General features: G+C 39.6%; 2 protein-coding genes across 2 annotated transcripts; one reads left to right on the top strand and one right to left on the bottom strand.

Moving 5' to 3' along the window:
* Positions 1–662: 662 nt before the first annotated feature.
* On the bottom strand, positions 663–9,556 carry nmnat1 (nicotinamide nucleotide adenylyltransferase 1). Its single transcript, XM_036531137.1, has 5 exons — positions 9,472–9,556; positions 3,382–3,513; positions 3,012–3,195; positions 2,597–2,721; positions 663–1,571 (listed from the first exon to the last, which is right to left on the bottom strand). Exons 2-5 carry the CDS (start codon positions 3,494–3,496, stop codon positions 1,174–1,176), a joined length of 822 nt encoding a protein of 273 aa, XP_036387030.1. The 5' UTR covers positions 3,497–3,513; positions 9,472–9,556; the 3' UTR covers positions 663–1,173.
* On the top strand, positions 4,509–6,155 carry LOC118778917. The gene is made up of 4 exons (XM_036530715.1): positions 4,509–4,582; positions 4,896–4,975; positions 5,425–5,555; positions 6,066–6,155. The coding sequence occupies exons 1-4, from the start codon at positions 4,509–4,511 to the stop codon at positions 6,153–6,155; spliced, it is 375 nt and encodes a 124-aa protein (XP_036386608.1).
* Positions 9,557–13,350: the final 3,794 nt, after the last annotated feature.

Raw genomic sequence — 13,350 nt, forward strand, 5'->3', positions numbered from 1 at the left:
ATAGGAACAGGACCATAGTGTGAATACTAGAATATGGTGAATGTGAAGTTAATGATGCTACATTGTGATTGTGGTAAAAGAGATTTATGCATGCTGAGGTCTTTTCATGATATGTAGCAAATAAAAGACAGGAAACCGAATTAAAACTGTAGGTGCAAACTTTATTTGATCAGCAGGAGAACCAGAAATGATATTGGATAGACATTGTTGTGGAAAAGCATCCCATTTTCCTTCTTTGTTCTGAACTGGAAATCCCAGAATGTAGTACAATCATATTAGATTATACTGACGATTAACTGTAACCCACAAGTCATCATCTATTTTGTCAAACAATTTCAATAGGACACACAAGAAACAGATCCTCACAAACAATTCACAGAGATGAAAAAGGATGACAGAAATGTTTTCTGAATATGTTCTGGTCACATCAAAATGTCTTATCTTTTGGTATTTATATGTAAAACAAATTCCCAATTCCTTTGTATTATTCTTGGTTAATAATAAAATATCAATATTGTAATACACTCCACTTCAATTAAAATTGAGCAAAACGTCAACCATGTATGAGAAATAACTTAATTTAATTCCTTTAAATTCAGCCAGATACACCTTACACCTACAAAAGAAATGTTTTCAATGTTCTAAAGAAACACCATTGCCACTAAAATATGATTAACTATATCACACACATGTTCAAATGATCTACTCTAGTTGTTCATTTTTTTTCAGCACAGATACAGATTTCCTGACATGCTGAGCTGGTATTGACTGAGGTGCTTGAGAAATGACCTTATTGGTTTTGACAAGAAGACAAAAACATTATCCAGACATGTAGTGCATAGTTAAGGCGTTTTATCACAAGTGCGATCTCAGTTCATCACATCCAACACTTACTACTAGCTAACAGCATACTTCACAGTAAAATCAACTGCTCACACACTGGTCCTCCACTTCAATCTATGCATTCAGGCTTTTGTTTTGTAAAACCCTCAAATTACACAACAGACTCACCTTATCTGACAAACGTGACCGCTAAACAGCACGCTCAAACCCACAAGAGGTCAATCGACCTCGCTGCAAACCAAAAAACAGGCTACAGACTTGCTAAGGCGATTCTGCTTGACCCTCCAGCTTCTAGGATTCAGTTGTCGAGGGCCTGTATAGGAGGAGACCTCAGCTGCTGCCTTTGACGTACTTCTGCAGTGGAGCCAGGATGACGTCGGCGTTCTTCTCCTCGCTTTCGGAGCTGTAGAGGCCATGCTCCTGGACGTAGCGCACCACGGGGTCGGGCAGGAGGTAGCGAACGCTCTGGCCCCGCCGCAGCGCCCGGCGCACGTGCGTGGCTGAGATCTCGTTGGTCACCCACTCCTTCACCACGTGGATGTTCTTGCGGTGGCCCCAGAGCACGTCCGACTGGTGGACGAACTTCCAGGCGTCGCTGCCGGCCCGCGTGATGCACACCAGGCCGAAGCGGCCCACGATCTCGGCGATGTCCTCGGACTTCCACAGGTTGGGGACGCTGAAGGACTCCAGGACGTCTGCTCCGCACAGCAGCTTCAGCTGCGGGACATCTGGGGGACAGTGGCAGGATCGCTCCGTTGACCATGACAACAACAACACTAACGAAGTCGAGGTCCATCCTAAACTTTTGAGAGCGAGTCAATATCGATATTCAGTGCAAACCCCCTGCCCACCAAATGAAACTTCACTGTTTCTGTTCGAGGTTGAATTTCAGCTAGAGGGTGGGGTTTTGGATTAAACCTTGGTGTTCAAATGACCACCAGCTTTTATTTAAATGATGTCAAGCATGTTTATCTTTTAATCCCTTTAGCTGGATTTCTCTGTCTTTGAAAAGCATGTAGAATAGTAGGCACCAAGTATCCATTTAACTGCTTTCAGTTTTTCACTACAAACATTTTCAATACAAAAAGCCTTATCAAAAAGGTCTTAGCACTCATTGACTTCAAAATCTAACTCATTATAGATCTTGTGAATATAAAGTGGCTTAAGACTGTAAGGGAACATATGTTCAAACAGCATTCAAAACCCTTGTCCGTTTGGGCTCAGAATGTGGAGGCTGGGGCTAACATGAAGGCCCTAGGCACCAGAGGTGGATGTGCAGTCTATATCTGAAGCAAATGCATTCTGGAAAGGAAGTACTGTAGTTCACTCCCAACTGTAGATGGCAAGTCTCAGTTTAGATAAATCCATCAAAATAATGGAAAAATTCTTCGCATGCTATAGCTAAGAACGTGAAAGCGTTATGTGATGTGGCCTGTAAAAGTATCCCCGTACAACTGGAGCCAACCTAAAGGTGCATGGTGTGCTTGAGACCTGTATCAAGTCATGTGACACTGAGTTCAAGCAACTGACATAAATTTCACCAATTCATTTTCACTGTCACATGAACTGTTAACATGCTATGTGACTCAGAGCCTGTAAGCCTAAATGCAAGTCTGTCTATTTCTTTTTACCAGCTGGACTGTTTTACCCCCACACTAAACTATCTTATATTTTATTGCAATAGCTGTGAAATTCATATATCAATACAAGTACAACACAGTGATAAAATGTAGTCTAATCTATTCCGTTGTACCTGCCCTCAGACAGTTGGAGTATGGAGCCCCCTCTCTTTCTTCGTGCCTCCTCTTTTTGCCGACCCTCACGGTGTCCACCTCATCGTTGCAGTGCTCCGCTGCCACCAGCTCCTCGTAGTGATGCCTACATGCAGCAAATGCAAAAATATCATTGAAAAAATAAATAAGATAATACAATTTAAACAATGATATTAGTGTCTGAGTACGAGGTCTGGCTCCACTGAGGTATCTGAGATTGGACATCTGAAAAGGTGCATATTTTCTAAGCATCTGCATCATGCGGTTTCACACAGAGGTATCAGGTACGGAGCACTGCAGTCTCTGCATGTCAAGAAACCTAAATCATACGTCAGACCTCATCTTAACATGTTAGCAGTGGGTGACATACCCTCCATATTTCAGTATTGCACTGACCTGATAACTTTCGCTGTCTCCACCCACTCGGCCAGCTGTCCCTCCCAGGGGTCCACTCTTATCCAGTCAGAGCTTTCAGTGGCTAGCCGTGCCATTTCAATGCGGTGGGAGGCTTCGATCAGGCCCTTTTTCTTATAGCCATCACCAACAGGTGATATGATCCCCCTGACAACTCTGTACTGTCCTGGCAACAAGCAAATATAGAAAAAGGTAAACTTTTTTTTTTTTTTTTTTACATATTATTGCATTTCAAATTAGATGAGGGCACCATTATTTATAAAGTGTAGAAATAAAGGACTGGTGGTGACGTTAGGATGTAAGGATTAACGGTACTGTGAATCGCAGATTAACATTACATTCAGGAATTTACCAGTGTCTTCCAGGTAGTCCCGGGCCAGTTCAAACATTCGCAGGTGCATGTTGGTGATGGGGTTGAACGAACCGCAGGCTAACAGCACCACCTTGGTTCGGTCTGAATGTTCCATCTTTTCGCATTGGAGATCTGATTCCGTGAGATCAAACGTGAAGAAATCAAAATTAATTATACCTATCTGCTTGTAACCGAAATAATAAAAAAGGTCATTCCGTAAAATGGATATTAAACTACTGTTCTGTCGGGTCCTGCTGGGTGCTCCACTCCTTACTTGTTGCAGACAATCGGAGGAATTTGTAAAACATGGAAGTGAGACGCGAGTTAATCACCTTAAAGTCTTAAAAGACGTACGATCTTTGTTTACATGAATGGCAATTATTAAACTGTCATTTTAAATGTCCTTAACCAATCAACATTCGAGGACCCGGCCATAGCAACGCGTATGGTGAAAAGAAGCATGTCTTCAGGAGAACGAGTTCAACTACGGATCGTATATTTGTATATTCGACTTTGTCTTGTCGGTTAAAAATGGCTTATCCTTGTGAAAAGGTTCGGACATTGTTCCTCACGGGATTAATACTAATAATATTCAATTAGTCTTTGTTAGTTGAGCTAAAGAAGTATCATCAATTTCCCGTAAAACTAAACTGAAAAATACTACAACTGCATTGTACAAGCGATTGTCAGTGAAGGTAAGGTCTAAGGGTTTTGAAGTCTATACGAACTTATATAAGATACTCTCCTATATAAACCTCTATTTTAAAACAGGGAACAAAATAAAGAACTTGGGCAGTCTTGGGAGTCTGACCATAGTGTAAGTTTTAGCATGTATATTAACGAACGGCCTAATGAATTTGCAGAGTGGTCCTCAATATTTTTTGTTTGTGTAGCCAGTTCGGTAAGGAGAGGGTTCAAGTTTGCAAACAGTTGTTTGAATATGATAAGCAGGGCATTCATGAAATAATTATCCACTAGAAATAATAACTTGTGCCAGTCTTAAACATACGGAACAGCCAGCTTCCTATACGTTATACTAAACCCAGTTCATATTCTAACTAACCATGATTTATACTTTGTATATTTACCTTTTCAGACGCATCGAATAAATTAAGGCTACCGAAGTTATGCTACACTACTGCTTAGTCCACACTGCTTATCATTTAAGCAGGCGTTTGCCAAAGCACCGAAGGCTGAAATTGTAAGCACAGCATTCTTAATATGAAAAGAGAGCATTCGCTTTACTTGGTGACAGTAGAATTCAGAATTCCTTACAATTGTTTTGGAGTGTCATCTTTTGTATTTACATAGTCTGATAAATATAACGTCGTTGTCATTTCTTCTCTCGCAGCCAGATCATTACTGTCATTTTTGCTACACTCGTCCTTGCCCCTCCGGTGTTTGTTCTAACGAGGCAAGTTCAAGTTATGAAACACGAAAATGAATGAAACATGAAAATGAAAAACTTTTTTTATGACAACTGTTGTCCTGTTAACCTTTCCCCATCTAAGCAGACCAAGATCATCGCGATACTGTCAACAGCCGCTTCTGAATAATCTCGCCTGCTTCATCATGCTGTCCCTCGTGGCTACCGGTAGGCTTAAACCTCAATGCCATACTTATAACATAAATTATGTTATGATGGCTGAAAGAAAGCAGGCGACGAGTTATGACGTTTTCATTGTGGGGAAAATCCTTGTCTCCAGAGTCACGATAAGCGGGTGTAATTATATTATGCAATTGTAAACCCCGTTACCTCAGTCCAAAAATATATGTTATCATTCTGAACCCAAAACATTTCAGACAAGCATTCTACTATTTTATAAACTGCAAGGTGTTCTGAGTCTAAGGGTTGCATTATTGCCTTATTGTAGACATTTTATTACACAGCTGAACCAATAATTACCATAGCTTACTCATGTCTACTTTGGATTTCAATTTGTTATGTGCATGTTGAGACCAAAGTATCAATTTCAGCCACAAGTTTGGACAAATAAGCCTGAACTTTCTTCACTGTGGACTGATGGGACAATGTCGGTTCAGGTTTTGCAGTGGTGGTCACCCTGCTGGACCCAGTCCCTCAGAGCTTCAAGGCAGCCTTCCATGTGTTTGGAGTGGTGTCATTCACTGAGGGTCTTTGTACCACCGCCCTGACTGCTACAGCTGCTAACTGTGTGAGTGGAATGAGTTTACCACAGCAAGCTAGCAGCCTCCCTAATCTGCTTTTCTTCAATGCAGTAAGACCTATGGCTGTCAGTAAATCAGATGGACACAGCAACGTAGATGAATATGTACAAATGTAATACAATTTCTCTTCCTAGGCAAAAACTACACCTGAGCTGTATTATATGTCCTACCTCTTATCCTGGGCTAGTGTCCTGACTACAGGTAAAATATGCAAAACACCTCCACAGTGACAAACCAATGGGGTTTTCTTGGGCAAAGTTAAAGTTGTGAAGCATGTTAACTAATTTTTACCTACAAGTCAGAACCATTTCGATTTCATGCTCTATTACGGGGATCTGTTCAACACTGCATAAATGGTAAGAACTGGGGCCAGTGCCAACAGATCGATCTCCTTTCAGTTTTCTTCCTGGTGATGGGAGGCTTCTGGATAGCTAACACCCTCCGACCAGGCTGGGCCCTGGACCAGTGCTCCCAGACTGGGGTGTGTTACGAACCAGTTGGCAGCTGCCCCTGCCTGTGGCACATCTGACCACATCGGATCACACAGCCGCATCAATAATGCAAGCCGAATCCATGGCAACGCCTGAGCTGAGGGCTGGAGGATTCTGCTTGGTTATCTACAGTGCGATACCCAACCGCTGTGGTGCTCAGCAGACAGCGTGAAAGCAGCTGACCACCCCGAGCCAAACCTCTTTGTGACTTGATTGCACTTCCCTTGAATTAGATCACTTTAACCAATGGACATGTTGTGTATTACCTTGCTTTTCTTAAATACGGTAAATGACTGGCTTCTCTCCCAGTAAGCTGAACCCACTGCAGACACATTTGAAATGTAAGCAATACTTTATTGCGGCCCTCTAAGACCATGATTAGACCTGTTTTACACTGGTATCTTATCCTTCTTCTACACAACTATAATAAGTTGATACTCATTCCAAATTAGTTACCTTATCACCAAATGCAAATATGATACTGTATCATTAAAAAATAAAACCAAGATGATCGGTATACTTATGGTCATTTAATTGGAGCACATACTTATCTGTGCTCCCCTTTACATATGTATTTGTATACGCTTACATTTTTTATGTTAATAACATTGTGAAAAAATAATCGTGGTAAAATTTCCTGTTGAGAAATCCCTGGACCTTGACAGCTATGTGGAATAATATTCTATGTGATCTTGTAAAATTTGTTTGTTAAACCCCACAATTATTAAAGTCAGACTCTGGTAAAATTATTAGGTTACATTTTGATTTGATATTCTGTATTGGTAGACTGAGTATACAGAGGTAAACTTGTTACTATTCCATTATTTCCAGAAAATTTATCAAAATAGATTTCTGATAACAGTTAAAATCAAAATTCCTAGAACTCTGACATCATGCTATCAGTGAGCACCGATGCTCCTCTGAAGGTGATACAGACCAGGCCTTGAGGTGTACAGCCACCACTGGAGTTGTGTACAGATAAAAGCACTGTGACAGACTGCTGCTGTTGGTAAAGCACATATGTGACCACTGCTTGACATCTTGTCTTCCTAAAACTACAAATGCATTGCTCATGGTTGCTCTGCAAGACAGGGTAGTTTACATGGTTATCCCACGCAAACCACCACTCGTCATCAGTGGCCAAAATTCACATGTAAATTTGTGGCTGAAAGAAGGGTCAGTGCAGTCACTTCACCCAGAAGGTTTCACTTTGGAAAATTAAAACATAAAGCAGTTGATGGTCATATTTACCACATCAAACCATTCCAGACAGATACTTAACTTGCCAATTAGCTAACATGTAAATTTGTTGACAGTTTTGGGGATAGGTAATTTACGAAATGAAGTTCTGGACTATTTACCTGGATATACCAGAAGTCCCCAAACAGCATATTTACCTAAAATGTATTATTTTCTTCGAAGTCCATCTTTACTGAAGCACTTTGTGTCAAAGGTAAAAGCACAAGTGATAATGGGGGTCAGTGGGGAGCAACAAAGACTTGAAATATTGGGATTCAAGTTTCTGTTAAGTCTGTAATGCCAAAAGTGTTAAAAAGAATCACATTTGTGAAATTGTAGTTACTTTTATAATTTTATCATACCACAATTGACCCTTAGAGAAATATACAAATGTGCTGTTTTAATTGTCTTTACAGCCACCCAAGCAAGAATGTATGAGTGATATGTATTTATGTGAGAATATCCCAGCAAAAATGTTTGTGCAGCAATGGCTTCCAGCTTTCAAAATAAAAATTTGTCACCTTCCTTTTCTTTCAGGATCTCCCATTCAACCTCCCAGAGGCCAAAAAATACATTACAATACCATTTCCTGCCTGATAATCAATAGAGACAATGAATCACCATGAAGGATTCCAGCTAACACATCTGAAATAAGTGGACCAGTTTCAAAGGAAACGGTTCATGTTGCACACCATACAAATAAGGTGCACTTGAAAGACCCCTTTGTACTCCACTCACCACCTAAATGGGAATTGAAATGACTGTGCCATGGCATTAGCCCAATGTTATCCATTCACAATTTGCTTGAGTGGTGGCATTTAAATACATAATGGGAACCATACTGTTACTTATTCAATAAAGGAAAGCATAAACCACTGCACTTTCACATTCCTTTAGTATCATGAAACATTTAGATAAGGTTATTTCACAATTACATTAAAAAATGTTTCTTAAAACACAAACACCAAAAGCGGTTTTACTGCTCAGCTACTCGACAAGAAACAGTTGGTTCTGGACCAATGTTATTCTTTATAAGTGGTACGGGTTTCATCTGCAACCGAACAGGAGCGGTCGGTGCCCACTAGATGTCATGATTTCGTGGTGAAATACATAAGGCAGGGGTGTCCAAACCTCTCCTGGAGGGCCACTTGTCCTGCATGATCAGAGGGCCACTTGTCCTGCATGATCAGTTTGTTATTCAGCAGCTTCAGGAGTTCATAACGAGTTGATCATTTGAATCGGCTGTGTTGGAGCAGGGAGAGATCTAAACATGCAGGACAAGTGGCCCTCCAGGAGAGGTTTGGACACCCCTGTCATAAGGTAATGTTTTTTTTTTTGTTGTTGTTGTTGTTTTTTGTTTTTATACACCGTGTGTGCATTTTACTAACAGCAGCCTTTGCATCTATGGAAAACACATGATTCCAGTAATACTGAAGCAGCCAGAAGTGGACGTTAAACGGAAGACGAGAGCAACTGCATGCATGTTATGCCAATCACTGCTGTTTGTTTTACTGCGTTGCTCAACTGTAAACAACTGCAGAAATAAGAATGATGGATCCTAATCTTTGCCCACGAATACACGCGTAGCACCAAAGTGATGCATATAATGTTTATATGCACTATGACATATGCGTAATATTAAATTACATTGAGCCATCTGGAAGGTAACTCGCGGGCGAAACTCTTGAGGTTTAATGTAAATGTAACACTACCATTGGCCGATACAGAAAAAGAAACCATCCTTGACAGCAGTAGTCGATGATGAAATATTCCGATGAACGCCTGTATCATGTACCTCTTTATAAACGTTCAGATTTTCGGTTTTTCTTTCACAATTTAGCCAATTGTAGCTCACAAGCTAGTTAGTCTACATATGAATCTTGTATCTGCAATAAAATAGCGCTCTGTCTAATTATGTAGCTGAATTCTTGCCTGTTGCAGTAAAATAAATATCGAACGCCGTGTTGCAAGCCAGCCTGCAAACTCTTACGACTGAGTCATTGACTTAGTGTGGCTTGCAACGTAGTTAGCTTGTCTAAAGTTTGCCAATTAGACCACTCGTGCTTCATTAAGTTACCTATTGGACAGCTCGTTCCTAGCTTTCCGATTTTGGATTGATCGATTAAACGCATAGAAATGTTACCTGTCAAGTCGGAGTGAGGTCAATACTTACATTAAAATAAAGTCGCCTGTTTGGAAAAGACTTGCAAAGTATTTCATCAATCGCGGTCCAGATGTTTCAGGTTCCTTTACCAATGTTCCTGTTACACCCGACTGTCTGTTTTCATTGGTCAGAATAACCGGAAGTTGGTGTTGCACAGTATCTGTCCGCCCGGTTATGACCAAAACAGTGGGAACTAGCAAGACTTGTGGAGAGTTATGTAACGGTAGTTACAGTTAGGGCTGTTCAACTCTTAACTTCATGCAATACAAGTGGTCTGAGTTTTAGCTAGCTAGGTCTAGTTGCATAGAACACACAATCAAACCAATGATTCCTGTAACTCAGAGGGGCTCATAGATTTGCTGGTTGGTGTTACTATGACAAGTGCGATGCTCGGTTGATTGACTGATTGTATGCTTGCTGCGTAAGAATATGGGGCCGGAATGTTAAATAATGATAATTCAGTTATGTAATTAAAAAAATAAATGAAATACCATTGCCCGTCTCACATGATACGATTGTTCCGATATGAGTGTTTTTATTTTATTTGTTATTTAAAAATCGGAATTATTAATCGGAACTCTATGAAATTCCTTTTCTATGCACAGTAGTTCCTTGCATATTAGTTGCTCTTTTGTTTAGCCATGTGCAACATGTTTTCATGTAACCAATGTAATTTTTTTGCATTCAAAATTTGCCCTCTGCCTTTTAATCAAGCATTGTCGACAAATAACAGACAATTGTTTGGGGTGAGGGTTGCACATCTGGAATTTTTTGTGCGCATGAATATCAGTGAAAAAATAGAGCGATAGTCGCCTCTCTTTCGGCTCTGGGGAAAAGATCTCGCCTTTTTCTACTTCCTGTCTTCCTCTAATGCTTTCTAACATGGTGATTTGCATACGTGTTGTGTGGGGTCGCAGCGCTATCACCATAGCTGCCTGAGAATGTCAGCTTCGATTAAGGAGAGGAATACACGCAAAACGCTTTTACACGGGACCTGGCGTGCTACAGTGTGTGGTTTGTGCCCGATGCCACACCTATTCAAACAATTTATACATGCTAGCAAGACCGAGATTCTTCACAGTTAAGTCTATATGATCCTCTCGAGCTGGAAGTATGTACAGTGCAAATATATTATATATGCAGATAGGGATCCGTTCACATTCCATCCTCACGCAGCAGTCTGAGTTACTGGCATTTTTATTTTTTTTTACAGATTTATCTTTTAGTTTGCTGTGTATTTTATGCATCATGATAGAGAATTTAAGAATGTTCTGCTTAGTGACTTTTTCATTGAATTCAGAAAGAGTTGTTTGATGTAAAAAGAGACCTGACACGCAATGCTTTTAAATAAACACTAGGTGGCACTAAAGTACAGAAGAATTTGTTACACACACCTTTGTTGCTACTTCTAGTTCGGGTGAGCCGTTTCCAAGAAGTGAGCCTCTTTGCAAGTGGGAAGTAAATACTATTTGATCACACTTATCAAGCTATATTGGTTAATATTAATTTGCTCAAAACAGAATGAAAGATGCATTTGAAAGTCTAAAACATTACTGAAGTAGACTTCAGTTTTATTTTTCATGACAGTCTTGATTATCTCGATAGCTCTACGATCAACAGTGAGACAAACACCACTGAAATAAGACTCCACAGATCTGGGAATCCATCTTAACATCCTTTATTTTGTTCACGAGCAAGCATCAACTTAACCATCACTGTTTGCCACAGACTCTGGTTGGTAGGAAAGTGAATGCAGCCCCGACAGCTCTGTTCATTCTTCAAACATCCTTTCCTTTCTCTTTTTAAAGAAAAAAGAAAAAAAAAAAAACAAAACAACAAAGCAAAAACAGAAAACACTTACACTAGGTGGTGCAATTGCACTGTGTGAGATGTGTACAGGAGACTATTTCACAATCAGTACTATATATACCATTATTTTGTTCATCATATTTTAAGCTCTCTCTGAGTCTTCCCAATCTCACAGTTCTGCATGTGAAGCGTACACAATACATTCTTACATGAATCATGTAGAAAAAAAACACCCCACAGACTTCCTGTCCATTTACATGACTCCTTGAAGGTCTCGGCTCAACTCACTTGTATTCATAACATTTCTTAGCCATGTTCAATTTTGAATTATCACCCAGTCTTAACATTTGAGATTCAGAAAAGTGCTCAAAAGAGTCCAATGCTGTAAAACAAGAGGGAAAGGTGAGGCGTTATGGTGTGAACATCTTCAGTGAATGATGATTTGTATGAGGTGTGACAATTTTGTTCCAAGGGGGCTGAATTTCCTGGCTATTCTTCAACAAATATGTGAATTCCACATTGCCCTCCTCTGCCTCCAACATCAATACAGTAGGAAAAAACACCTACAGAATATGTATAGCTGGAAATTTATTGTAGCTTCAAAGACTGTTCAAACTCACCATATACACATTTTTATGTTTATACCCACATTAGCTACATATAGCATTTTAACAATGTACATCCTTTCTCAAGTAGATTATTTTTCCAAACATGATTTAGTCTAAGTACGATATCTATAGATGATTTATGAAAGACCTACTTCTACACGTCACATGAGCACAAAACAACAATGTAGGACAAAATTTCACTTTTCGATAAAACCAGCAGTTATTTCATTATTATCATCATTACAACAACAGCAAAAAAGGAATTAAATAAAACCACGTCCCCTGACTTGTAAGAAATCTAGCATTTTTATAATTACAAAAATTACACACGAAAATGGCCACGACTAAAATGGTGTAGATGAGCGTTTTGTTAGTTCTGTTAATGTGCTGTGATTGGCAAAAGGCACTCCCAATACCGAGTCTGTGATTGTTTGGGCCTCTCTGCAGGTTCCCGGCAGAAAGCATCAAGAAGTATTCCGACTAACCTTTGAAATGTTACAATATTACTGACAATTACTTTGGGTATCCCTGTTCTTTAAATAGTCCTTTCTGACAGAATGACGTGGACAATAATTTTTTTGAGCAGACTTCTCACTCATTGGCATGTTCATGAATCATCAAAAAGAAGACATTGTTCTACACTCACAGGAATAAATAAGCTCAATTCTGTGACCTTCTTCTAGCAACTTATAGTTCATATTTTACATATTAAACAGGTGATCTATTCTTTTCAATCAAAGATGATGTTTGAATTGTTTGTTATATGGTTTAGTGTATTGTATGTTACTGTTTGAGATAACTGACAATATACTGTTTTCAGCAAGGGAAGGATTCACATTTTTAAAAAGTGACAGGTCATCACATCTGGAATTAAAACATCTGCTGTCAGGCCTTAAATTGGAAATTTTAATGACACCACAAGGTAGTGCATTTCTCATTCCATCTTCCAAACAATGCAATATATGACAAGACTCACTGGAAATAGTGTGGCGCATTGATATGTCAGTGTATTTGTTTGCAATAGCAAACCCATCCGTGCTTCTTCCCTAACATGTTACACTACATTGGAAATCGGGCATTCAACTGCTCTGGAAATGGTCGGTTACACAGCTGTTACACAGCACATTTTTTGACCTGCAAGTTTGTCTATGCCCCAATATCGTCCTTGTTCTGTTATTTGCAATTAAGAACTGGCTGGAATAAGAACCTCAGATCTTTCCTTTTGCTCCCTTCAAAGATTAGATATGTGAGTTTGTGTCGAGTGCTGGGAAATGATCATCTACAGCCCAGTTCCAGTTCAGTAATGAAAATAAAATGGTTATCGAGGAAAATAACGAAGATATCGAAAAGAAAAAAAACATCTTTCCAATTCACTGTATAATTTTTATACTATTTCAAAAAGGAAAACAAGTTTACCAAATGTAAACAAATATCTTAGAACAACTCTACAGTACAAACCCCTGTATGATAA

Source organism: Megalops cyprinoides, chromosome 6 (genome assembly GCF_013368585.1).
Source record: "Megalops cyprinoides isolate fMegCyp1 chromosome 6, fMegCyp1.pri, whole genome shotgun sequence".
Taxonomy (NCBI): Eukaryota; Metazoa; Chordata; class Actinopteri; order Elopiformes; family Megalopidae; genus Megalops; species Megalops cyprinoides.